This window comes from Saimiri boliviensis, chromosome 1, assembly GCF_048565385.1.
Source record: "Saimiri boliviensis isolate mSaiBol1 chromosome 1, mSaiBol1.pri, whole genome shotgun sequence".
Classification (NCBI taxonomy): Eukaryota; Metazoa; Chordata; class Mammalia; order Primates; family Cebidae; genus Saimiri; species Saimiri boliviensis.
The window spans coordinates 48,018,491-48,046,339 of record NC_133449.1 but is presented as its reverse complement, the minus strand read 5'-3'; the positions used below and the strand labels follow the sequence as shown (position 1 = coordinate 48,046,339).

At 44.9% G+C, this 27,849-nt stretch overlaps 2 protein-coding genes across 9 annotated transcripts in view; both read right to left on the bottom strand.

The window, feature by feature from the left end:
- The window catches only part of BCL2L11 (BCL2 like 11), a 44,696-nt gene extending 42,111 nt beyond the window's left edge, over positions 1-2,585 (bottom strand). For 3 of the 6 annotated variants that reach the window (XM_039461546.2, XM_074396974.1, XM_074396979.1), the window contains exons 1-2: positions 2,306-2,585; positions 1,048-1,454 (exon numbers count right to left, since the gene is read on the bottom strand). In XM_039461546.2, the coding sequence (XP_039317480.1) occupies positions 1,048-1,454; positions 2,306-2,574 (676 nt within the window). In that variant the 5' untranslated portion in view covers positions 2,575-2,585. The remainder of the gene's footprint in view (positions 1-1,047; positions 1,455-2,305) is intronic. The other 3 variants (XM_039461538.2, XM_039461553.2, XM_039461534.2) reach the window with 3 other exon arrangements.
- A 4,341-nt stretch (positions 2,586-6,926) lies between these two features.
- ACOXL (acyl-CoA oxidase like) overlaps positions 6,927-27,849 on the bottom strand; it is a 384,752-nt gene continuing 363,829 nt past the window's right edge. For all 3 annotated transcript variants that reach the window (XM_003926733.4, XM_074396963.1, XM_074396961.1), the window contains one exon: positions 6,927-7,723. In XM_003926733.4, the coding sequence (XP_003926782.1) occupies positions 7,523-7,723 (201 nt within the window). In that variant the 3' untranslated portion in view covers positions 6,927-7,522. The remainder of the gene's footprint in view (positions 7,724-27,849) is intronic.

Sequence of the window (27,849 nt, the reverse complement as noted above, 5' to 3'; positions counted from 1 at the left end):
GGATTTCCTGATAACTACCAAATTACTTTTATCTTGTTCATGTACGGCAAGCTAATCTGGACAAATGGTCAATGTGATTGTGCTGACTAATGATCAAGACATGACCCTTTTCCATTGGTGGGGAACAGCAAGTTAATCAACACAGACTCAGCTCCTCACCAGGGTTACCAGGACTGTATGTACCCAAAGTCACAGGCTCAAGGGCCAAATCAAGCCTGCAGGTATTTCTTTTCAGCTTGTACAATGTTTTCAAAGATCTAAATTAGTTGTCAATGTTGAAACAGGGTATCTGGCATCAATTTTGCATTCCTGGGTTATCTTGCAATATAGGAAAACCCACCACCCTGAGACCACATGCCCTCACAGCCACAATTAGGCATGGCCCATACAGGGAGGGGCAAATACTCTCCAGTTTACCGGCCTCCACCAGGTCCGTTCCTTCCATGATTTTGCTGTGGGCCTCTCTGTATTTATGTCAGCCACTCTTGGTTCAAACCCTACAACTGCCTTTAATCCCTGAAATAAAATCCTACAACCTAATCTGATCAGTACTCTGCTGAACCCTTTGAGCAGTAAGTCCAAAGAGGAATTTAAGCAGAAAACAAACCATTTTCATGGTTCTATGGTGGTACTGCTTTTATGAACTAGTTCATTTTTTTTAAAAGTGTCATTTTCAAAAATAATTGTCATCTCTCCACACTTTTGATTAAGCTATTAATTTTCTATAAATGATCAGGTCCCTTTCAAGCAAAATACCATTACTATATAAAGTCTGGTGGTTAAAACAACATGTCGTGGTTACACACTTTAGCTTAAAATGAAGTCACGCCTGAAAGCTAATGTTTTGACCCGAACTCATCACTGCCACAAAATTTAATTAACTTTTAAAAAATGTTGGTTTGATAGTTTGACACATCCTCCACTCCCATCAAAACATGGAATACATCAGTTACAGGGTTTTAAAAGGGGATTTTAGTTGCCACACACAGCCTTCAAGCAGATTCAATCATCCACACATCAAGTGCCTCTTACCCGGGCATTGCTTACCCATTGCACTGAGATAGTGGTTGAAGGCCTGGCAAGGAGGACTTGGGGTTTGTGTTGATTTGTCACAACTCATGGGTGCTGGGCTCCTGTCTGTGTCAAAAGAGAAATACCCACTGGAGGATCGAGACAGCACGGAGGATCTTCTCACAAAGATGAAAAGCGGGGATCTGGTAGCAAAAGGGCCAGGGCTGGCCGGTGGGGCCAGCGGGCCCTGAGGGCTGCCGTGGGGGCAGCTGTCCCCTTCACCTCCGTGATTGCCTTCGGGATTACCTTGTGGCTCTGTCTGTAGGGAGGTAGGGGCCCCAGGTCTGAGCTGGGGAGGTCTCTCCGCAGGCTGCAACTGTCTACCTTCTCGGTCACACTCAGAACTTACATCGGAAGGTTGCTTTGCCATTTGGTCTTTTTTTCTGCAAGCAAAATAGAAACTAAGATTATTTTGAGCAAAAAAATAAAATAAAATAAAATAAATGAAAAAAAATAAATCAATGAATAAACAAATTAGCTCTCACCTAATCATTAAAAATTCTTAGGGCTAATCCTCAATACTTTATGTTCTATACTTTTCTGACAATCGCCCACATAATAAAAATGTAACTAAAATAATAAAGACATAATTTTTTTTTGGTAGAGGGTGGGACTAAACTTCGTAACCCCAAACAAAATACAGCAACAATGTCAACAGCTTGAGAAAAACTGGTGCACACACACACACACGCGCGCGCATTTCCAAAGTAGTAGTTTATCTCAAGTCTATTCATGTGTGCTCTCTGCCCATAACAGACTTAAGTCAGAAATTCCTTGCGGCTCTGATTTCCCGGGGTTGGTTAGATAGGAGGCTGCAGCATAGGAGAAGGTGCAGATGCAGCGACTGCAGGAGGCTGGCCGTGTTCCCTGCTCCGGCCCCATTGTTTGCCGAAAATGCTGAGGACAGCAAGTCTGGGGAAGGTTTGGCAGCGGCCGTCAGTCGTAGTAAGTGCGTCACAATAGAGTTTGTAACTCCAGCGCGGCTCGGCCGGGCTCCGGGCTCTCCAGCCGTGGTCCCTCCCTCCCGCTCCCTTACTGCGCGCCGCACCGAATCAGGCAGAACTTCTCCGAGGTGCAGCCGCAGGGTGAGGTGCACACCTCCAAATTTGGGGTGGTCCCCCCGAAGCCAACCCCTACCAAGTCCACAACTAGGTCCGAATGCTAGGCAACACTGGTGCGCACCTCCTTCACCCCACAGACCCTCCCCTCAGAAGGCAATCACGCCGAAACTCACGTCCGAGCCTTCCCTTCAGAGCGCAGCGTCCTGGTCCGGGACCGGGCCCCGCGGCGTCCGACCCGCGCCCTTCGCCTAGCCGGTGGCCCCTGACCGTCACCACGAAGCCAGCGCAGGAGACAAAGCCCGGGACTCGGGTTCAGAGTCCCCGGCGCAGCACAGAGCCCACGCCTTCCGGCCAGCCCGCCGCTGCGCTCCGCCGGGCAGCCGACGGCTCCGCGCGCTGCGCCTCTGGCCCGCGCGGCCCCGGTCGCAGCCGCCGGGAACATCCTCCGCCTCCTCCCGCTCCTCCCCTTGCGCTCTGCGCCCGCCGCCGCCGGCACCGCCGACCTCCCCGCGCCGCTGGCGCCGGGTGCCCGCGCTCCCAATTGGTCCGCGCACGGTGGCTCCGTGCCGCAGCCAATCGGCAGCCACGGTGGGGGCGGCGCCTACGGGTCAGGCCGCCAAAGGCGCGGCGATTGTTGACAAACTCGCCTCGGAGCGCGGCTCGGGCCGTGGCTGTGGCGGCGGCTTCGCGGGAGGATTTGGGGACCGGCTGTCCCGGCTACCCTGCCCCATCCCTGTGCTCCTTCTGGACAGACGCCCCAGCGGCTCCCGCCGCTCGGGGCAGCGGGTCACCTGTAGACAAAGCAGGACTTGCGCCGCGCCCGCACCCACAGGGCCATCCCCAGGCCCAGTCCTCGCCACTGGTCCTTGTTTTGGACCGTCGGGGGCAGACCCCAACGGCCGTCACAGCCCTAGCTGCTGCAATTATTCTCCAACAACTTCCTCCCTTTCTCCTTGTGCGCCGCAGACACGAGGCAAAGCCGAAGAGCCTCCCCTGGCCACAGACGTGCAGGTCCGCGATCATCCATTAAATCCACACCCTCCGCCCAGGCATCGGTCGGGCCCTCCACCAGTAGCGCCCACCCTGGGGCAACAGGTCTCGGAGGCCACGGCGCCACCAGCCTGCACCGCGAACAGGGTCGATGTGCTTGGGCACGCGTAAGTAGTTGAGATAGCTCGGCCCCAGGGACCAGGCAGGTTCTGCTGGTCGCGGCTAGTTCCCTGCGCGGTCCAGGTGGTCAGGGGAGGGCCTAAATCTCTCGCTGCCAGTGGATAGTGCGCATGGCACTGTCCGCACGATTCCTGCAGAGCAAGCAGGGGCCCCACGTACGCTAGAGAAGACGAACCAGCAGCAGCCCCGAAACCTTGGCCTGAATGAGTAAAAGGAAAAGCCCCGTTTTGTTAGTTAAATCACACCGCAGTTCCCCAAATCCTGCGCAACAGGCCTGCGCGCCCAAAAAAATCCAAGACGCGAAACTCGCTCACACTGCGCGGCAACTACTCTCAGGGCGCCGGAGCCGGCGGCAAGACTTTCCGGCTGGGCGCACAGCCTGGTACTGTGGAGCCGGTCCCCAACTCCCGGGCCGAAGCCGAAAGCACGCGCTGCCTCTCCCACTCTCTGGGCCTGAGACCCTTCACCAGGCCCGCGCGCGGCAAGACTTTCCGGGCCGGTCCCCAACTCCCGGGCCAGCGCCGAAAGCACGCGCTGCCTCTCCCCCTCCGCGGGCTTGCCACCCTTCACCAGGCCCGCCGGCGAGACTTCCAGACTGGGCGCACAGCCCCGTACTGCAAGGGCCGGTTACCAACCCCCCGGCCGGCGCCGAAAGCAAGCGCTGCTCCTCCCCCTCCCCGGGCCTGCGACCCTTCACCAGGCCTGCGCGCAGCATCCCGGCCCAAGCCGCACTTCGGCCAAGAGCCCGCAGGTTCCGCGTGAAAGACCTTTCCCTAAAAAGAACCTGCCCGAGAAGGAACCCGACCCACACGGATCGCCGCCTCCCGCTGGCGACAAGCAGGGCCGATGCAAGCGTCTCGGTTGCACGTGCACGGTAAGCGGGCAGTAGATGCTGCCGTTCGGGCTCCAGCGCGTGTCTTCCATCCGTGCCCGACCCGCTCCTCGGGATTTGGAGTTACTTACCTTGCGTTTCTCAGTCCGAGAGTCAGCGTCAGACATTGGGGGAACAAGGGCCAAGGGAAGGGCGCCGAGGCGGTGGCGGCAGGAGCGCAGCGAACCGAATACGACGATGCGATCGCAGCGTGGCAGGGTTCGCAGAGCGGCTGCAAAAATTGAGTGGTGGTAGTGGCAGCGCCGGCGCCAGATGCAGAACTCCAACAAACTGCAGACCTGGCGGCTGCGCGGAGCGAAGTGAAACCTGCGCAGCCCTGCAGCCCAGCTCTGGCTGGCGGCCCCACGCCCGCGCCCAATCACTGCGGACCCCGCCCCCGCTAGGTCCCGCCCCGGCGCGCAGGCTAGCAAGCTCCGCCCCCGCGGCGCCGCGGCCGTCGGCGCGTGCAGGCTCGGACAGGTAAAGGCGGGGTGGCCCCACCGGGTTGCCTACCGCGAGCGCCTGCGACCCTGGCTTGTTTACCGGAGTGACTGGGCTTGCTCGCGGCCATGTGCGCGCCCATCCCCCACCCTGAAGTGTACCCTAGCTTCCCGTTAACCTCCCCCAACCCAGTGGCCGCCGCGGCGTGCGCGGCACAGATGGGGGCGCTCCGGTCACAGCTTCCGCTGGCCCGGCCGGCCGAGGAAAGCTTCAGGAGGTGCACTGCACCCTCACTGTGCCCAGAGTTTGTAAGCCACTCCGGGGCAGGCACGGAGACTCTGTTGGTCCTCAAGAAGGCGCAGGGCGAGGTCTTTGAGCTCTCCTCCCTCCGAGGGTCCCTAGCGCCGGGCGGGACGCAGATCAGCAGGCTGCGCATCTTCCTTGCCCACTCCTGTCGCGGAACTCAGGCACCCTCCTCCTGCCACCTCTCAGGGTGTCTCCAGCTTTTCTTCCTCGCCCAGTCTCCCTAACAGACACAGCCTGTGGGGACAGGAGGTGCCCAGAAAATGGCCAGGCGTGGTCCCAGTGCAGAGCAGGTAAAATAGGGAAATGAAAAAAAGGTCTCAGAAAAAAATCCTTTTAGGAAAAGAAAAAAGCCGAGGTGAGTGGCGGCCTCAAAGTGAGAGAGAAGGTTGTGCCCTACACTCGGCTAGCACCCCGGAGATTTTGTTGGGCTTGCAGATAAGCTCGCAGGAGCTGTCCTTCGATGGGCTGAGGCCGGTGAAGGCAGAACAGCAGAGTTCAGGCCCCGGTGCGGGGGCGCAAAACACCCTGTCCCTCCTCCCCTCGCGCCCCCATCCCTTTCCTCCTTGAAGTCCGTGGCACCACACTCTCTTCCTCCCCAGAGACCAAACTCCATGCCGCCCCTCCAGTCCTCTTAAGTCTGCCCCTGGGTTTGCTCTCTCAACGCGTGGCTGCCGCCCCCAACCTCTCCTCTCCTCTCTGCTCCCGAGCGCCTCAGTTTCCCCAGCCCCGGCTTCTAGACAACTGCAGGGGCGGGGGTGTGTATGAGGTGGGTCAGGAAATTGAACATCCCGCGGGGGAGGTCAGGCTAGTTGGATTAAGGAAAGGGGCCACCCTACCCAGCACCCCAGCCTGCATGGAGAAGGACGGGGCCTTGTCGCAGAGGAGCAAGTGAGGAGGCGTTGTCCCGCCGTCGGGCCGCCTGGATCAGTTTTTAAATTCTTAAGCACATCTGTAACGTCAGTGGGATACAGCACAGCCCCAGGTCCAAGTCTCAGCGCAGTCTCAGGTGAGTTCTGAGCTAAGTGATGAAGGCCATGGGTTCCCGGAGCCGCTGGAGGAGGCGCGCCGGGCCCCACCCAGTTATTTCGCTGCAAGAGGGAAAAGGCACGGGTGTGGACGCGGCTAAGTAGACTCGCAGGCCGGAGATCTGCCCTGACCCGGCCTCGAAGTTCCTACCGCCGAAGAACACTGCTCTTTGGCCATCCGGTTTTGTACCCGGGGAAAAGCAACGCAACCTGCTGCACGGGCTGAGAGCCCCAAGTCCGCCCCACGCAGCAATGCTCCGCGCTCGCCTCGGGGTCGGGTGGTGCAGACAGGGACCGGAAAAGAACCACGCAGAAGAAAGCCCTGTTTCTTGTTGTCTGTTCCTGTGCAGCCTTGCTGCCTCACCGCCCCCGCGTAGCTAGCTCTGGCGACCCTGTGAACACTTTGAAAAACAAAGGAGTCGGGGGAAGCAACGCACGAAGCGCTACTTGGGGCACTAAAAGGCAGCCGGCCAGAGTTGGCGGTTCGTGCGCCCCCGAGACATGGGCAGCGTCGGGGGCCGCGAGCCCTTGCGGCCTTCTCCGGCGGCATAGGGAGGTTCTCCCGGAACCGGGCCGGAGCGCAGAGAATGCAGTGTGTGAGGGCCCATGGGTTTTAGGTCACCTCCCTTGCAGTGGACGCGGGCAGCGGTGTCCCTTTCTGCCTCTGCCAAGAGACTAAGGGAGGGAGAAGGGAGGATGGCTTGGGCTGAAAGAAACAAGAATGAAGTCGGGCAGCCGGGATCTGAGAAATGGGAAATCCATGGCCCTTGCCCGGGGCCACAGGCATTGCTGAAGTGGTCTCTCCTAGTTCCGAAATTGCTCAGGCCCGCCTCACTGCCCTCTGCCAGCAGCGGGAACGACTTCCACATCGCTTAATTTCTTTATTAAACGTTTCACCTATGCTCTTCTAAAGGACAGATTACAGCGTCAGTTGGTAAAAATGTTTTCCGCGCCTTGTCTTGCCGTCCGGAAACCACCGACCTGGGAGGACAAGGCGAGTTCTTGCTTTGCCTAGAGCAAAACTCCAGGCTGCCACTTCCTTCTCCCCGTCCTTGCGTTTCCTCGCAGAGCCCCACAACGTCTGATTCACTGGAAAAGCATCACTTGCTGAACCCAACCTTTTTGCCCGCTTGCGGAAGGAGTGGAGTTTTTGCTTTTGTCTAAGGGTGTTTGCTTTTTTTTTCTTTCACTTGGCACCGCAGCTTTTCTAAATCACTGGGAATCTGAGTCACCGCTGACAGCAGGAGACCTTTGGCGGCACCCGGCTGTGGGGCGCGCTCGCAAGGGTGAGCCCACCCTGATTGTCTAGGCGATCGGGCACCAAAGCTGGGAGGGGTTGCAGCCGGGCCAAGCTAGGTTTCAGGGAAAGGGCACAGGGATCCAGCGCACCAGGCGACCCTCTGGATCTCTTTCCTAGCAGCCAGCCTCGGCGGGCGGGACCTTCGCTCTGCCACCACAATCTCTCGGAGAGCGGCGGCCCAGCGTGTGCCAGCCCGGCCTCGGCCCCAGCTCCAGGCGTCAGTGTAGCGAGCGTAGTGGCAGCTGCAGGCGGGCCACCACACTTCCCGCCACACCCGTTAGAGCTTGGCTCCCAGCTTGGGCAGCTGGGAGCGCGCCCCTTCCCGCGCCACGGGCTGCAGCGGTGCAGGGTAGAAGGCCCAAGCGGCCCGCGGGTTGGAGATTCCAGCGATTGGTGCGTGAAGGTTGGTGTGTGGAATGTTAAAGGCGGCGATCACCCTCAGGGCATCATCCTTCAACGAGTCACACAAATCCAGCAACTGCAAAACACGACACAAAAGGACAGGTCAGATGTTGGCGCACTCACAGCGATTAAGTGCCACGGCTTTCCGCCCATCCCCAAGCACCCGCACACCCAGAGGCCCCAGAAACTAGTTTCCCTTTGGATTCTTCCGTGGCAACTGTTGGCCATGAATAACGCTCGGAAACCTTTTTTATTTTAGAAATTCCCAATTCTGACACCTAGCCCAATGGAAACCCAGGTTTTTTCCGTAAAGGGGTGGGCGTGAACGTGGGGGCGGCTCTGCCCCTAAATTAGTCGGGAACTCGAGACCATGGTCTGAGAATTTATTAATGTTCCCTCCCCGTCCCTCCTAGGTCCTTCCTTCCTGGTTCTAAAGTCCGCTCCTCTCCCTCTTCTTCCCCTGCTATCCCCTCCAATCCACCTCTGGAGTGCCTGGGGTGCCACCCTCTGGCGCGCAGAGGCAACTGAACAGGAAGAGCCTTAGAACAGGTGAACCAGAGGAGACGAGCTCCAGTCTCCCCAGACTAGCGCCTTCGGACCTGGCTGGCAGTAGGCCACGATTCTTGAAAATTCAGTACGGTGAGACGGCGCACCAACGCTAAGCACCTTCCACCTGGCTGCTGCGGAAAATCGATCTGCTGTTAATGCTAATGCCAAGGAACGCCATGGATGCCCTCGCTTGTTCTGGCAGCCATTGGAAGGCAGGGATAAGACATTCCTGGCAGATAGGAGAAGGGAGATGCAAGCCAGTGTTTTGGAAGCTGCACTAGTGTATTTTTATTTCATTTTCCGTAGCTTAGGTGCCAGTGTATTTTTTTATTCCCAGAAAAAAAGAAAGTTACCAAAATAATATTACTTTTCTAAAACTACACAAGGGCAGAGGGACAGCTTACTTTCTTCTAATCTACTACACATTGTACTCCATTTTTCAAATTTTCAGCCAGTCGTAAATTTGTTTCACTGCCCAAATCACAGTAAATCCCCAGGTTTTCATGGTTTATTTTTATGAGTTTAACAACATCACTTAGGCCAGCCTCGTGTTTGCCCGCACGTGGTGGTCATCTCTGAGCCGCAATGATGTTGTTTAGATCACAGTTTCCTTTGCAGCAAACCAAAATGCCATTTCAGGTTTTCAGACACAGTGAGGTCCCAAGAAGGAGGGTGGGGCTTAGGGGATGGGGGATGTGGAGGGTAGGGATATGGTGGGGGAAGAACATGAATTGTAGTAGTCCCAACAATACATCTTCCCTGAAAATGTGCTCTATTACATCTGTAATTTCTAATGAAAAAGTTCATTCTTAACCATGTGGTTAAGCATCATCAAATCAGTACTGAAAACACCTTTGATCATATTTGCAAGATGCACTAAAATGAACTTTCACTGACCAAGATTTCAAAGTTTATAATTAATACTCTTGAGAAATCCCTGACTAATCTGTTGACTCTCAATGTCTTTAACCACACAGTTCAAAACCATGAGGTGGAGTACACAGCCCCTAAAAACTTTCCACATATTGTCATACGATTATTCAAGATAATTTTCCCTTTGGGTTTGCATTATGAAACTCAACCAACTTTGGTAATATATTCACCAGTGGGGGAAACACAACAATTTGAATGAGTGTAAAATAGAGTATGGGTTTTGTCTATCTAGTGTCAAATACAGAATGTAGGGCCAGAGGTAGGAATTAAAGGAGGCAGATTTCAATATAAAGAAAACTTTTAAAAAGTATAAAGGAACCCAATGGCTAGTGAAAAAGAGGGTTTCTTCACTCATAAATGTTCAGGGAGTGTCCCCTCCAATGGCACGCTAGGGAGGAACAATGAACTGGCTATGAAGAGGAGTTGACTGCCAACATCCTTTCTAAATCTAAACTTCTGGGGCAGCCTAAAATAACTCCTCCTACCCTTCTCCATTCTTCATACATTGCAACAGAAACCCCCAAATGATTATTGTCTCGATGGACAGATCTGGCATCATTCCTGTTAATGTTTGACTCTGATTCCAGGTACCCACCCACCTCTGTTCCTGGCTGTCAGGATAACAATAATAATTAACATCCTTTCACTCACAACGTGTGCTGGATTCCTACCCAGTGTTAGGTACAATGCTGGACTTTAGAGGTTTAATGGTATACGCTGCAGGAATGGGTCTCATATCACGAAGCTGTTGAGGTGTTTTAAAGACTTTAAAAAATACATGATCTCTTTAATACAAAATAAACGAGTAGATAATATAGCATTGATTATTACGTATAGTATTTTTATGACTAGGGATTAATTTTATTTGGGGCTAAGCAGCGTGTTATTAAAGTTTAGTTTTGTTACCAAACATGCTTCCATACTATAAACATAAAAATTGCACATACTGTAGGGGTCCCCTGTCCTGCCAGTTTATGACTCATTTATGCTGGATAAAGTACCTCAAGCTTGCCCATATCTTTACAAAGAAAATTCATCAGCTTTTGAAAAACACAAATGAATAGGTATACTTTAAAAATAAAAGAGCATGAACAAATTATAGGTTCTTGTAAAAAAAAATGTTTTTAAGGTCAAACCTAAACATAGGCACTATCATTCTACAAGCAGTAAGAATGTACAGTCAACTGGAAATAGCCAGTGAATGAAATTTGAGAATATCTGCTTTAAAGAAAGCAGAAGCACTCAGCCCTCAAGCGATGACACTGTGTTTGATTATGTTAATATGTGTACTTGGGAGGGAGGGAAAAATTGTAATGTCAGTTTGGCTTCCCACTTCCATCTAGTTGCAGTACTCAATTTGTTTTTCTGCTCTTTTTTGACTTTCCCTATATTTTCCTTATTTCAGTTGGGAGAATAGGATGGCCAAGGATGGGCAATGACTAAGCTTTGCAGTCTTCTAAACAAACCATTTTTCCCAGCATGGCCTGATGTTAATCATACAATGGATGTTCAAGGTGGGAAGTGCCCAGTGCACTTGCAAGGACACCTCAGCTTTCCTAGGACTCCATGCAGAAGGGTTTCCTGCCTCTTCTCATATGCCTCACCTCTATTCTCAGCAAAGGATGACTACATGCTGTTTTATGGGAAAAATCCCTTATCCCAATTTGAAATGTCTCTTCGTTAGCCCATTTCTTGTCTGGCTACCTTGGTAGAGTCTTTTTCTCCATCCCTTAAATCTGGGCTGAGTTATGACTTGCTTTGCTAATAGAATATGGGGAACACGTCACAGAGTGAATTCCAGACCTTAGGCTTTAAGAAACTTTGAATCCCCCGTTATCACTATTCTATAACCCTGAGAACATCTGCTGTGCAGAAGCCTAGTCTAGCCTGGTGGAGGACAAAAGGCCATATAGAGATGGACCAAGGTGCCTTGGCCAACAGCCAGCACCTACTGCCAGATATGAAAGAGAGGCCGTCTTGGACATCCTAGTCCTGTTGAACTCAGATGACTGCAGCCACAGGAGTGATCCCAAGTAAGACTAGCCAAAGAACTGTCCAGGCTGCCTACCTACAGAATTAGTATTAGTCATTATTACTCGTTAATGCACAGAAATAGAAACTTTAAATGTGACTAAGCAAAACAACAAATAATCTTGCTATAAGGCATCAACTCCACCTCCTTTCCAAAAAGAATCTCTATGTAGCCAACTATTACTTTCTAAGTGATTGTTAGATATTGGTGAGCTATTAATGTAATTTCCTGTCCATTCTTTTTCAGTTGACTTCATTTTAGATTATAGATGTTGAGCTAGGAACTTTACAAGAAGGGGAACCTTAATCATCATCTTTTAATCTAAAAGATGTGATGAGGGAATAAGATTAAAGTTGTTGGTAAAATGAGGTTTCTGTGTTACTTGTGGCTGTCATTTGTCACCTTTGCTTCTGCTGTGACATAACTGGCATTCTGGCCGGTGCCTCGGGCCACATTTATTCCATGCTTGTCTCGCCCAACCCTAGTCCCCAATCAACAATTCATAGCTTGTTTACTCCAGCCTTTGCCAAGGATCCATCTCCACCATGCAGTATCTGTGCTTTCCACATTCCATCCTGGAGGGGCAGGCAGGTAAAGGAAATGAGGTACAGAAGGGCGCTGCTTAGCTGTCCCTGACTTGTCAGTCTGCTGCATCTCCAGCATTTTTATAACAATGCTATGTAGCAACATGTGGCACTTTACATTTATAAGCAAGGTCTTCTGTGTTCTACCCCATGCTGACATTTGCTGGACAACTACTGTGTGCCAGATTACAGAGGAGGGCTTTATGTTCACTGTCTTATTTGGTATTCATAATAACTCTATCAGATATCAATCCATTTACAGATGAGAAAACCAAGGCTTAAAATTGAAGTCACATACCTTGTTTCAAGTTACATACCTTGTAACTGCTGCAACTAGAGTTTTAATCCGGGGCTTTTTGTTTCTACAGCCTTGTCTGCCCTTCTGCCTCCATCTTTTCCCCCAGTGCCTCACTGCTTCCAGTTGCTGGAGGTTATGGGGTGTTGCACTGAGGAAATGCCTCTACCACTGTGGCAGATGTGTGACCCTGGATGTTCTCCCTAAGTCAGAATCTGTATTCTGTGTGTGCCTAGTGTGGAGAACATGAATCTGCCCAGCCACACTGGCTCGGATTCCCTGAGAGGACCAGGGCAGTACTGGGGTCCAGGGGTACTCTATGATGTTGCCACCAGAGGAAGATGCCAAGGACATCGGCTTCAGAGCCAGCTACCATGATGTGAAAAGTGCAGCTTGATGACTTGTAAGGACGTTTTCCTGCAGAAGGACAAGGCTTCAACTCTGCTCTGCAGATTCTCCTTCAGGAAGTTGGGAGTACTTTTCTGCGCTGGTTGACAGGCCCTCCCTGCTCCTTCGGATCACTACCTTAAGTCAAACAATTCAAGTGCCTTCAAAAGAGCAACACGTTGACTGGCAAATCGTGACCAGTGAAAATGGGCACAATCAAGTAGTTAATCTGCACCTATTCCCACTTTTTTCAGACTTCCAAACTTGCTGAATGCACAGAGGCCTTGGCCTGACTTATCTCCTCCTCACTCGCTTCTGAAGAATTGCTTTCCCTTTAGACAAACATTCTGTAAAGGATCAGATGATAGGTCTGTGGCAGGTAATTTCCCATCTTAGTCCTTATGCCTGACTAAGCAGCGAATGAAAGAAAAATAAACCTGAAACACTCACACAAGGCATAATTTCACAGCGTGTGCTGTGATTCTACTTCTCTCAATTTTCTTTTCTCAAATTTCTTTCTAGTAGTTGTCTCCTAACAACTACTAGAAAGGGGAGCTCCATTCCTGTTTTCATTGCCTACTGGCTGGCTCCTCAAGGGAGGGTCAGACCTTAGCTTGCTGGGTCTCCTGGTCCCAGGGACATATACCTTCTCATTGGTTTCCTCTACAACCAAGTTTCATTAGCATAAAATGACATTCCAAGGGTCTATTAAATAATCAGGACTCCAGCTTAATATTTTCCTTGAATCAATTTAAATTATATTTTATGTTGATTTGTTCTTCAGTTAATAAAAAATATTTAGCTTAATCTGAAATGTTAGAATAAATTGTCTTCCTTACCTAACAACAACAAAATCATCTATCTTTGATAGCCTCACTAAATAATTAAACTTGAAGAAAATTTACCTTTAAAATGTTCTTTTCATTGCAATTTTCTTCAACTAAAGAGTACACAATTTGGCTGTTTACTAAGTATTGTTGGCAATGCCCACTTCAGTAAAGAAGAAGGGCTTTGAACTCTGACATTGCCACTTCCAACCCACAAAACCTTCCTTATTGCTAAGATGGAAGGATTTAGTGAACTTGGCACAGGTTGATTCTTTATAAATATTATTGTTATTATCGTGGGTTCTCTAGTTAGTAATACATACAATTTCTTTACAGCTGTGGCATTTTCATGACAAAGTCTGCTTAATCATCATTATCTAAAACAAGAATGCTAAGACAGAGGCATCAACATTAACCACTTAATAAGAACTTCTGACATTTATTCATGCTGCTACTGATTCATAAGAGGAAAAGTTTAAAAAGAAGACAAGTGCATATACCTTTCCCTTTAGAATACAGGAAACCATATAAAAGTTTTGGCAATGAAATTAAAGTAACCACAATGCTGCTCTTAGACATTTTCTACAGACAAAGGCATTTACATGACACAAGAAAGAATATTCAATTAGGTAGTTATTATAATAAAGCTTCAGTATTAGCTGAACACTTCTCATATGAAAAATATGGCATCACAGTGGCTCATGCATGTAATTTCAGCCTTTTGGGAGACTGAGGCAGGTGGATCTCTTGAGCTCAGGAGATTGAGACCAGTCTGGGGAACATGGTAAAACCCATCTCTACAAAAAATATAAAAATTAGCCAGAAGTGGTGGCTCATGCCTGTAGTCCCAGCTACTCGGGAGGCTGAAGGAAGAGGATTGCTTGAGCCCAGGAGGTGGAAGATATAGTAAGTCAAGTTCATGCCACTGCACTCCAACCTGGGTGACAGAGTGAGATCCTGTACCCCCCCCCCCAACACACACAAAAAAGCATCTTAATCAACTTACAGACCCAAATAAGTGAACACACCCAAGAAGGAATAATCTCCAGTCAAAAACTTTCAAGAGGCAGAATCCCCACAAACTGCCAAAACTAAAAATGCAGTAAGAGTACAAAGTTATTATGGAGAAATTCTGTGTAAGTGGATCCTGGGATGTTCAGCTTCATGGACCCAAATGATCTGAAAATTAATTGGGAAGGCTCCTAGTTAAAAGGTAGAAGGATTCAAGAGAATTTTGCTTCATGGTAACAAATTGATGAATCTGAACAAAGTAAAAATCAGACATTTTATGGGGCTACTGAAAAGCACAATACATAAGAAATTACTATTAATGAAGTGATTTCCGAGAGATGAGCTCTTTCTAGGTAAGCCAACAGCCACAGCAGCTTCCATACATGGGCTAGGTGCCTATTTTGGAAACAGATGGACAGAAGAATGAGCCTAACAGAGATGGAGAGACATTGAAGGGATGAGAAAAATGGCCAGATGGACTGGAATTGGGAAGAACCCCTAGCACAGAAACAAACCCTTGGCCTAGCAATTCTTTACTCTCAACCCAGAATTTTGCTATGAAAGCAACAGTTCATGGAAACCAAAGAGCAGAGGAAATTCGAATGGTCTATGCATCCTTATGGTACGTAGACTTTGGAGCTGTGCTGGAGTTGAACTCAAAGGTGAATTAAAGATATCTGAAACTGTAGTTCACCATCTTCACAGTTCAAACTCTGAAAGAATAAAAAGGGTAGTGCAGTGGGGTGGGTGGACTAAGCATAGTGAACTTAGTCTAACTAGAGCAGCTCCTGCTCAACCTGACTCTAGGAGGAATCTTAATGATCAGTCCTTGACCGTAACCACCAGACACAAGAAAGGAAAATAAACGAAAGAAAGCAAAATCTGTTATAGACAATGTTTGAAGTACAATAAGTTACAAGACCTGCAAAGAAACAGGAAAATGTGATCTAAAATCTAAACAAAGCACAATCAGTAAAAGCAGACTTAGAGATGACCAGTTATTGGAATTAACAGACAAAGATTTAAAAACAACTATTATAAATGTGTTCAAGAACTTACAAGGAGAAGGCCAGCCATGGTGGCTCATGCCTGTAATTCCAGCACTTTGGGAAGCTGAGGCAGGTGGATTGCTTGAAGCCAGGAGTTTGAGACCACCCTGGCCAACATAGTGAAACCCTGCCACTACTAAAAATACAGTACTTAGCTGGGCATGGTGGTGCATGTCTGTAATCCCAGCTCCTTGGGAGGCTGAGACACAATAATTGCTGGAACTTGGGAGGCAGAGGTTGCAGTGAGCCAAGATCATGCCACTGCACTCCAGCATGAGCAAAAGAGTCAGACTCTTTCTCAAAAAAAAAAAAAAAAGGAGAAAAATGGATATAATAGATTAACATGGGATATTTTAAGAGATGTATGTAACTTCTAAGAAAGAATGAAAGGAAAATTCTAGATCTGTAAAATGAGATATATATGAGATAAAAATTCACTAATGAGTTTAACAGCAGAGTAAGTACTGAAGAACAAAAATCGATAATATTGAAAACAGATTCATAGAAATTATTTCAAATGGGGAAAAGAGAAAAAAATGAAAAGAATGTCAGTACCCTGTGGGATTATATTGGCAATCTAACATACATGCCATTGGAATTTCAGATGTCAGAAAGAATGGGACATAAAACACTTGAAGATATAATGGTTGGAATGTTTCTAAATTTAAGATAATAAAACATCTTCCACAAAACATTCTTGACAATCTTATTCAAACATCAGTCCATAAACACCTTAAATGTCCATCAACAGGAGAATAAACAATTTTTTTCAATACAAACTGTGTTAATCAAAGAAAAAAAAAGTGGGTCTTAAGTCTTCATTCATTTTTTCTTCCCACAGGTGAGTATAAATAACACTGCACCTTAATACCTATGGAATCATGCAACTGAGGTCAGCTGGAGGTAACAAGGCCAGTTCCTGGAGAATCTGACCAGGTGAGTTCTAGAGAGATGAGCATTTGGGAGGAGAGAGGGGCTGGGCCTATAGAATGAAATACTACTCAGCAAAAATAAATTAATTTTAAAAAGGAACGAATCATCAAATATCTCAGAAACATTATACTGAGCAAAAGAAACATACATCTATCTGCTTCCATTCCTATGAAGCTCTGGAGCAGGCAAACTGAGCCCTTCTAACAAAGTTTGAAATTCAGGGGCCAGGGTGAGGAAATGATGGATAAGTGTCTGAGAGGAATTTATCGGGTGATAGACACCTCCTTTAACATGACTGAGATCTGCATTATACAGTCTGCTATTTGTCAAAACTTGCTGAACTGCACCATTAAGATTTGTGTACTTCAATGTATATAAATAAACCTCCATTTTTAAAATTGAAAGAAAAATAAAGGGAAACAAAGCAATTTGGGGGTAACCAACATGCAATTGCCAACTTTTCTATTTTGTCAAATAAGGGTAACAAAAAAGAACTGTCTATAATCGTTATTTTATGGAAAGGGAAACTTTCAGCATCTAAAATATAGGGAGAACATAATAATATAATTTCTTATTGAAAACTTATTTTGCATTATGAAAAACCTGATACATTTCATTTCCCAAATTTTGTCATAGAATGGTCAACTCTTTCCCTAGGAAAATTCCTGGCTTGGACTTACAGGAATTAAGACTGAATGGTTCTCAAACCAGCAAAGACTAGAAAGGATTCTCTACATAAAGTCAAGTAGTGCTGCTGGAAGAAACAGTTAAAGGCAGACTTTTTATCGTGAGAACAGAGGGTCAGGGGTGGTTCTAGTGAAATGGGGCTGAAAAAATGGAAGTTCCATGGAAAACACTGATCTGGGGTCAAATGAACTCAGAAAGCTCTCCAGTCCTTTCAGATACCATTTTTTTCTTCTCAAAAACTGTAGTCAAAGCCACTTCTAAGAAGATGGATATGCTTTTTCCTATTTCTCCTACTAAGCATAATTGAAATCCTTGGATACTATGTATAAAACAAATCTTTGAAGACTATGAAAGGTGAAGAGAAATTAGCCTATCTAGGAATCATAGGATTCAAGGAATGACACAGTGGTGAATTTCTTGCATTTTCTTTTTGCCTCATATATCCCACACTGGAGCTAAAAAAGCTGGCAACCTGGAAACACCAACAGATGTACACAAAAATCCTAACAAAAGCCTACTTTGAACAAACTGTGTGTTCCACGCCTCCACCCCTGCCTGCCATGGCTCTAAAGGCTAAATGGGGAAGCTTAGTCTTACAGCAACAGCATGCTATAGTGAAGTGCCCACCACGGTGTCAATGGAGACCACATGGTGAGCCATTACCTCCACCTCAACCTGGCAGTGGAGAGGCATCCTTCCCTTTACCAGATGGGACATTGTCAGAGAAGGCCTAGTGAGAGTCAAGACTTAGCCATCACATGGCAGTAACAAAGTCACTGCCAGTGTCAGTGAAGGCCGCTTAGGAAACGGTAATGTGGCTTTCCTGTCCTCTCCACCAGTGAGATGTCAGCGGAGGCCTTGTTAGTAACTAAAACTCCCACTTCCACCCAGAAATAACAAGGAGTCCCCAGCCCTTTGAATGTCAATAGAAACTAAATGGAGAACCTAGACTCTATCCCTATAAGGCAGTAATGAGGTGATGCACCCTCTTTTCCCCACTGGAACAGTGTTAAAGGAAACCAGCTAAAACAGAAGGTTTAAGTAAGATCCAGAGTTTCATAATTTTATATCCAAAATATTCATGTTTCAATCAAAAGTCACTTCATATCAAGAAACAAGAAGATGTCAAACTGGGTAAAAAAAGATAATCAATAGGTGTCAATGCCAACATAACAGAGACGGTGGGATTATTTGACAAAGTTTTTAAAGCAGCCACTATAAAAATGCTTCAATGAGCAATTATAAGCACACTTGAAATCAATGGAAAAAAGAAGTTTCAGCAAAGAAACACAATGTTAGCAATGAAAAAGAGATAAAAAAAGGAGCCCAAATAGAAATTTTAGAACTGAAATGTACAATGACCCAAATGAAAAACTTAGTGGACAGTTTTAACAGCAAAGTGGAGAAGACAGAGGAAATAACTGGTGAACTGAAATATGGAACAATAAAAATTACTGAATCTCAATAATAGACAGAAAATGGACTGAAAATATAATGAACAGAGGATCAGGAACCTGTGTAATTAATTATTTTTTAAAAATGATTCGACCTAAGTGTCATCAGTGTTCTGGAAAGAGAAGAGAAAGTGGGCTGGGCAGAAAAGTACTTAAAGTAATGACTGAAAACTCCCAAAATTTGGCAAAAGACATAAACCAGTAAAATACATAAACCTACAAATTCAAGAAGCTAAGCCCACCCCAAATAGGATAAATCTAAAGAAATTTATTCAAAGGCACATCATAAAGAGTTTTTAATCTTAAAAGCAGAGAAAGAGAAATGACATTTTACTTATAAGGGGGGAGGGAGGAAACTCTTTGGCAGCAGATTTTCATTAGAAACCATGGAAGCCAAAAATGTGTTCAGGTGCTTAAAAAAAAAGAATTGCCAACACAGAATCTTTTATCCAGTGAAATACTGTCCTTATATGCAGATTATATGTTTGTCTATATGACAAATTCCAAGGAATCTACAAGAACTTCTAGATTTAAGAAGTTGAGCAAGGTCAAAGGATGAACAATTGACATATAAAAATAGTTTTTTTTCCCATATAATAGTAATGGATGTGTAGACACTAAAATATGCAACACCATTTACAATCACTCAAAAGAAATACATAGATGTAATCCAACAAAACAGGACTAGGACTAGGACTTGTGTGCTGAACACAATAAAATACTGATGAAATAAATCGGTATAGATTTATTTAAGTAGTATAATCTATATAAGTAGAGAGACATACCACATTCATAGACTGGAAGATTCAGCATAATAATATGTAATTTCTCTTCAAATTAACTTACAGTTTAATGCAATATCTCTCAAAATTCCAGCAAGATTTTTTGTAAAATTATAAAAATTCTTTGTAAAATTGTAAAAAAAAAAATTTAGGCAAGATTTTTCTAAAATTTCTATGAAAAGGCAAAGGAATTAGAATAGCCTAAAGTGATTTTGTAAAATAATAAAGAGGTAGAATCGAACTACCATATTTCAAGACTTACGTAACTACAGTAATTAAGACTATGTGGTATTGGTGGAGGGATAGACACATAGATGCATAGATAAAATAGGAAAATGAAGAAATAGAACCATACAAATATGACCAAGTAATTTTTAAAGGTGTTAAAGCAATTTAACATGGGGAGTATAGCCTTTTCGACTAATAGTATTGGAGCAATTGGACATGAGTACACACAAAAAACCAACAAACAATAAGGAATCTCAACCTAAGTTTCCTACCTTATATAAAAAGTAACTAAAAATGGATCATGGCTCAATGAAAAATGTAAAAGTATAAAACTTTTAGATAAAGCTCATAGGATAATATCTGCAAGATCTAGGACTGGGTGAAAATTTTTAGACTTGACAGTAAAAGTTCATTACAATCCATAAAAGGAAAAATTGATAAATTAGACTTTATTAAATTAAAAACTTTTGCTCTATTAAAGATCATGTTAAAATAGTAAGAAGGCAAGCTATAAATTAGGAGAAAACATTTGAAAGCTACATCTGAAAAAGGACTAGTACCTAGAACATATAAAAATTTTAAAAAATCTAATTAGAAATGGGCAAATGAGGTGAACAAATTTTTCAACAAAGAGAACATACAGATGGTAAATAAGTATATGAAGAGTTACTCAACATCATTAGCGATTAAATAACTGCAAAATAAAGCTGCAGTGAAATATACTACACACATATCAGAATGGCTAACATAGAAAATAATGACAACACCAAATGCTAGTGATAATGTGAAGAAACTGGATCACTTCTGCACTGATGGTAACAATGTAAACTGTTACAGCCACTCTAAAAAAAACTTTGGCAATTTCTTAAACATGTCAACATGTACCTACCATGTGACCCAGCAATGGCATCCCTGAACATCTACTACAGAGAAATTAAAACCTATATTCACACAAAATCCTGTATGCGAATATTTATTTATTCTATTTTTAAATGCCAGACACTACAAACAATCCACATATCCTTCAATATGTGACTGGTTAAACAAACTGCAGTCCATCTGTAATGTGGAATACTACTTAGCAATAAAAAGGAACAGACCACTAATATGTGCAACAACCTGGATGAATCGTCAGAAAATAATGTTGAGTGAAAACAGCCAATTCCAAAGGTTGCATATGATGTTATTTCGTCTATACAACATTCTTAAAATGACAAAATTATAAAAATGGAGAACATCTTAGTAGTCACCTGAGATTAAAGAGAGGGTGAAGGAAGGGCAGAGGCTGTGGCTATAAGAGCAACAAGTGGTGACAAAAATGCTCTGTATCTTCACTTTATCGATGTCACTGTGTCAAAATCCTGGGTGTGATACTGTAGAAGTACAGTTGTATTAAATGTTACCAATGAGGGAAACTAAGTAAAGGGACATGAAATATCTGCATTATTGCATGTGAATTTATGATTCTCTCAAAAAAGACCTTCATTAAAAAACAACCAAAAAAAAAATCACAGAGTAACTTTCAAGTTAGGTTTTAACAAAAATGTTTCATATAAGCACTAGGAGATTATTATTTTCTATTTCCTTTTATTCTTTTTAGGTGAAGCATATTAGGTATACAGCAGCTTGCTAAATTATCACTAAATGAACTCAGTCATGGAACGGTTATGCAAATTTATAGAACACCTTCATTCCCAAAGTCCCAAAAAGGCCATACATTTGAACTGGACCTTTTTTACTTATGTTGTCTCAGCAATAACCAGTTAGGTTAATGGAATTAATGTCTAATGGTTCAAGGCCACAATCTGTGATGTGAATGACTAACTGTCCAGGAAAGGAAGTTGCAAAGAGTCCCTAATTTCCTTCCATAGATGTATCAGCTCTCACAAGTTAAGTCCTGTCCCTTCTCTGTGTCTTAAAATGTGGCCAGCCCTATGTGCTCCTTTTTTTTTTTTTTTTTTTTTTTTTTTTTTTTTTTTTGAGACAGAGTCTAGCTCTGTGCCCAGGCTGGAATGCAGTGGCCCAATTGTGGTTCCCTGCAACCCCTATTTCCCAGGTTCAATTGATTCTCATGCCTCAGCCTCCCTGGTAGGTGGAATTACAGGCATATGCCACCATGCCTGGCTAATTTTTCATGTTTTTGTTTGTTTGTTTGTTTTAGTAGAAACGGGGTTTTACTGTGTTGGCCAGGCTGGTCTTGAACTCCTGGCCTCAAGTGATCGGCCCGTCTCAACCTCCCAAAGGGCTGGGATTACAGGTGTGAGCCACAGCACCCGGCCCCTATGTGCTATCTTTTAATGGTTACTAAGTACCAAGCACTTGAGTTCCCCAAAGAAGGGAAGAAAAGTGAAATGGAATAGGCCACAGCAATGTCTTGTCTGTAAAATCAAAGGGAAAAGGTAACTTACCATCAGAAAAATGAAAAGTAACTACAAACACATTTTATATTATAAAAATTATTGATTTTTAACCAGAATATTAATTTAATTTATACCAAAATGGATATACTAGGGGTCATTTCTAGTTCAGGTTCAATAATTTATTTAAATTCCCTGGAATCATAATAAAATCTACTGTCCTTAACTACACTACTGGAGTCTGATTGGACTCAGATGAATCTCATCTCCTGAGAGGTCCTTTTTTGTGCAACACAGCTATTCTTAGGTACAAGTTTCACAAGTCGGAAATTCTCACTGTGCATCCTGGTCCAAGGGTATGAACCCAAAGACACTCATGGAGAAGGGAACCCCATTTTAAGTACCTCCCCAAGGAGCCCAGGATAATGCAGCTGCCAGAAAAACTCAGAGGCTAGAGCTCAGCAAAATAATTTGCTCTCTCTTTTGGTTATAAGTTACCCTTGAATGAAGAAAATAGAATGATCCCAGCTCAGTCCCCAGATACACAAAGCTGTACTGTGAGGCATCATGAGGGCTGACCAGGTGGCTGCCATGCGGAAACTGGGATTGCAGCGGGGTGACCTCAGGGTCCCTTTTACTGGCCAAACTGCAGAAACCAAATCCCATTTAGATTTTCTTAACCTGACTTGAATGGCCTGCATTTATAGGTTCAACATTGTATTTTATACCACTGAGGAGCATGCAAGGTCAGTAAAGGGAAGGGGTAAGGGAAAAGAGATTTTCCTGTCTTTTAGCAAGACACTATTTATACTAATATTTTTCCTGTTTCCCTGTTTTAGAGTCTTTTGCACTGAGAGGAGTAGGTGGAGCAGGAGACACCCACATTCTAGTTGGTCCCTGCTGTTTCCAGGAGATGAACCAGGAGTCCTACAGATGTGAAGCTAGGTTAAAACCAGTTCTGGGGATGCTTTCAAATCAAAGAGGATTAAAAAATTTGACTCCCAGTTGCATTTCTGCTATGACCACTCCATTCCAATGTCATTTCAATAACATCCTCAACTCACTGACCACGGCCAGGAGTGGTCCCTTTCCACTTTGGCAGAGTAGGACCCTGTTCTTACACCTCACACCAGCTTCAGCCAGGATGACACAACCAGGGGTTCTCACAGCCTTATTACTGCCTTGAAGCCAAATCGGATGGGCCTTACTGGGTGGGCTGAATGAGGTGGAGGTGAGGGAAACAGGGACTTTTTTTTCCCTCAAATTTATTGCAGAGAAAAGCAAAAGTCTACGAGTAGCAGGTGAATGACTGAGAAACCCCATCTCTCTTCCCCACTCCAATGAATGCTTTCAATATGCTGTGCCTAAACCTTAGTTCATGTTGCATTCGATTCTAGCGTCTGAATGTTTCTCTTGATCCAGGTGGTCTGGGGAAGGAGAAATAGAAGGGTGGGAAATCCGAGTGTTCATTCAAAACAAACATTCAATGTGGCATGGAAAACAGCCAACACCGCATTTGTAGGAAGTTCCAGGCACATGTACTGTTTCTAAGCCCGATGGGTGTAGGTGTGGGATATCTGTTTTTCTTGTAGTTCAGATTTGAGAAGGGCTAATATTCCAGCACCATCTTTCCAGCTTAGAACTCTCTCCTGATTTTTTTCCTTGTGTTCTTTAATCCCAAGCCTTTGTGGTACTAAGCAGTGACTACCTTCATATTTTATGCTTTAGATTAAAATAGTAAACAAGTGTAATCCATCTTCTAAATTAAAAGGAGCCAAGGAGCATCCTGGCTTTGGAGCCTGGTGTCTACCATACTTCTGCACGTTCTTACTCCAAGCCATGTCTCCTGAAAATAAAGCAATATGCCATTGGCTGTGTCTACTCAGAACTGCTTGAATGACTCATCAATCAATGGGCTTGAATGCTCTTCTTCCTCTGTGATTCAACCGTTTGATTGACTGAACTGAAACTAACACCCAAACTCTAGTGGTCATTTTAGACTTGAGCAGATATATAGCCAGAGTCCCAATCACATGTCATCGACAGGCCCTCCTTGGCCTCCTTATTGCAGCTGGGCTCCTGGGCAGCTCTCCCTGACTCAGGGAGAAAACGAATGGCTCATTTCAGCAGGGCAGACGAAGGCTGCTGGCTGGTGCAGCTGCCCCTGTGTCCACTTAACAGCAAGGGTACAAAACAGGGTTTGCGCTTGTGCTGGTGAATCTGGGCTTCACCTAGCACATCAGTGGGGGCACCAAAATGAAAACAGCCTTAGTGGCATGGGAGAAAGCCTCAAATGCACTAAGGTGTTAACAGAAACAGTGCATCTAGGAATTGATGGTCATGACTCAAATAGGACATTTTGGCGACATTTGGGTGAGAGTAGCAGCTATGGGTATAAATATAATCTAATATGGGGGAGGTGTCCAGATTTCTTGGCATGGTTACAATCAGTATTTATTTTCTCTCTTAGTGAAGAGGTTTTGGTTTTTAAACTCTGCTAATTTTACAGGCAATTCACTACGGCCTCTGGGAGGTAGAGTGGCCTTCCTCCCTGCTGTGCCAGGGTTACACAGCCCGCCTCACTTCCCTGCAGGTCCTTCATCACCTGCATGCTCACATGATTCCATTATTTGAGTTCATGGCAGGAAATAGAACCTGATTCAACATTTTGCTATGTATTATTTTCATCACACTGAATAGGGTCCTTTTTTGATCTGCAACCCACAGCTGGGCTGTGGTTCTCTCAACACACATAGGCTGAAAAGCTTCTTCCTGCATTGATTTCTCAGCATGGGCTGACCACATGCTCACAAGTACTTGTTCTTCTCCATATGTCCTACTGCAGGCAGGCACTGGCAGAGCAGGACAGCTGTGCCCAGGAGTTCAGGGAGCAAGTCCTTCGCCCAGCAGTTCAGGGAGCAAAATAAGGCTACTGTAACTTCAGTCAATTTCAAGGGATGGTATAAAATAAGGTAAGAGACTAATAATTGTCATTTGCATTAAAATTCTCTACTTTAAGAAGCTGATATCTTTGCTTTATTCTATAAGCAAAATGAAGTCGTTTTACTGGAGATATACAATTGCTAACTGTTGGGTCATTTTGAAAGGCTTTCTTCCTTAAAATGAGCCTCAGCTGATAGCTACTCACTAATGCTGATAATTATCTGAAGCAAAATAAATACAAATGTCTGGGTTAATGAAGACTGAAACAGGATAATGCCTGGACACAAAATTCTCCAAGAACAAAGAACACAATTGTTCTCTACATATCCCTGCAAAAATGCTTAATGGCCAGGACACAGGAATCTTGTATACTTAGAGACCTTGTTATGATGGAGCCCCAGAGGCACCATCACTGGCCCTCGAGCCAAGGTCTAATAGAGAGGGCATCAAGGGGGAGCAGCTCATCCTCCTCCTCAGCCCTGGAGACACTAGGACAGCAGTGGAGTGGAGTCCAAAACCTGCCACAGAAGCCTCAGCTTGCTGTTTGCTCACTGAGCAGCACATCAACCTCAGATCCCCAGTGCCTACAAGGGAGTAACAGCTGTTCACACTAAAGGGTACTTGTGAGGATGATATGAGAATGAATATGGACCTGCTCTGACAACACTGACGTTCCAGACAAAAGAATGGGCGTTAGTTTTCTGATCTGAAGGATTTCAGGAAATTGGAATTTAAAAAATAAACCTCAACCCAACCCCCTCTCTTGTGGTCCTTGGTTGAACAACTGGGCACTTGTGCTGCCTTCTCCATATGCGGATGGATTTTGTCTGTTTTGGGGAAGTGTGTGAACTCCTCAGTGCATCTAGTGGCCTATAGTGCACCAAGGGAACGAGCCAGGCTACAAATGAGCGATGCCTGGAGCTTAATCCACCCCATTTGGGATTCAGAGTTCTGGTTTCCGGATCCAACTAGAATCTTGGACAGTCATTTAATGTCTGTCTTTCTTAGTTTTACTCATTTGTTGAATGGGGAATATGTCAGCCTTACTTTCCTTGAAGATCTTAATGAGAATGAAATCAAGATCATTTTTAAATATGTGTAACATGCAATTTGTAATTTTCATTAGACTGGAGCATCAGTGTAAGTCCTGGGTGTTCTGGAAAGTTTTATTTATTTAGAAATAGTTTGGGGTGACTGCTATCTCCTTATGTTGATTTTTTTTTTTTTTAGTAAACTTTTTATTTGGGAATACTTTCAGATTTATAGAAAAGTTTCAAAGATAACAAGAGTTCTCATATGTCCTTCACCCAGTTTCTGCATAACTATGGCTCATTATAAAAACTAGGAAACCAATATTAATGTATTACTAATAACTAAACTACAGACTTTATTCAGATTTTACTGGTTTTTCTACTCATGTTCTTCTGTCCCAGGACTCAAAATAGGATACTTCATTGTATTTAGTCATCATGTCTCCTGCTCTTTGATGGTTTCAGCTTTTCTCATCTTTCCTGCATCATCAGTTTTGATGGGTACAAGGCAGCTATTATGGACAAGCTTGGCAAATCCACAGCCCAGTGGGCCTCATGAGGCTCAGGATGGCTTTGAATATGGCCCAACACAAATTCATAAACTGTTTTAAAACATTATGAAATGTTTTTGTGATTTTTATTTTTAGCTCATCAGCTGTCATTAGTGTTAGTGTATTTTATGTGTGGCCCAAGATAATTCTTCCTCTTCCAATGTGGCCCAGGCAAGGAAGCCAAAAGATTGGACACCTTTGAATTGTAGATCATTCCTCCATTTAGTTTTGTCTGATGTGTTTTTTCTTGATTAGGTTTGGGTTATGGGCTTCAGGAAAGAGGGAAGTGTTCTTTTCCTCATATCATACCAGAGTACATGCTATCAACATGATGTATCACAGGTGATATGTACCTTCGTCACATGGTTAGGGTAGGATCTACCAGGTTTCTTCATTGTAAAATAAGGATTTCTTTTTTCCATAATCTAGTCTTTAAAATAAAAGCAAGTTACTAAAGTCCGACCCACACTAAAGAGAAGGGGAATTAAGCTTTACTTCGTGGAGGGAGAAGTAGCTACACATTTTATTTGGGATTCTTCTACAAGGAAGACTTGTCTTTTCCCCATTTATTTATTTGTTTAATCATTTATTCATATCATTATGGACTTAAGCTTAATTACTACATGCTTGGAGTTATAACCCCCAATATTACATTATTTTGTTGCTCAAATTGTTCCAACCTTGGCCACTGGGAGAGAGCTCTTTTCACTTGGCTCCTTCCTGTGTCCCGTGAACATGCTGCCATCATCGCAGGCTTTTGTTTGTTTTCCAAACGCTTTCTTACTTTCTGACATTAGAAGATGCTCCAGGCTTATCTTGTATATTCACTGCCCAGCCCTAAAATCAGCCATTTCTCTAAGGGCCCTGTTCCTTTTATTGGAGGATGGTGCCAGAAGCCAAGAACTGGGTGCTGGATATGGTTGTTCTGATGCTGATTTTTATCCAAATAAAATAAATGAACGTGTTTGCAGTCAGAGAGATAGGAGTTTTTAATAGCTGTGTTACTTTGAGTGAATTACTTGGCCAACTTTGGGCCTCAGTTTTCTCATCCACGTGTAAGAGTAATGAAAATTATTCACCAGGTTGTTGTGGGGTCATGTAGAATAACATGTAAGGAAATTTCTATTTCTGAAAATAGAGGGCTAGATTTTTTTTTCTAACTTTTCTGCAGAAAACAACCAAAATATTTGAAGAAAATACAGGAAATATCTTCAAAGCATCAATGATCTGACAAAACAATAAAGCCAAAATGTATGTGGGAACCCAGAGAAATAAACAAGAAAATTGCATTTTCCCTGAACACTATCCTCTCTCCTTTGGGGACACCCACAAAGGGGATGATGCTCAAGGTTGGCAGATCAGCGATGTGACAAAAAAAGGCTTTCAGATGTCCTACAGCCCTACAGAGAAAGCTTGTTCCAAAGTGGCTGGCTCCTGCCTGCTTATCCCCCAGGCTTTTAAGAGGATCCAGTAAGTGAGAAGTGTGGAAAGCATGTTGCACTGTAAGAACATAAAAGCAGGCTGGTGTGGCGGCTCATGCCTGTAATCCCAGCACTTTGGGAGGCTGAA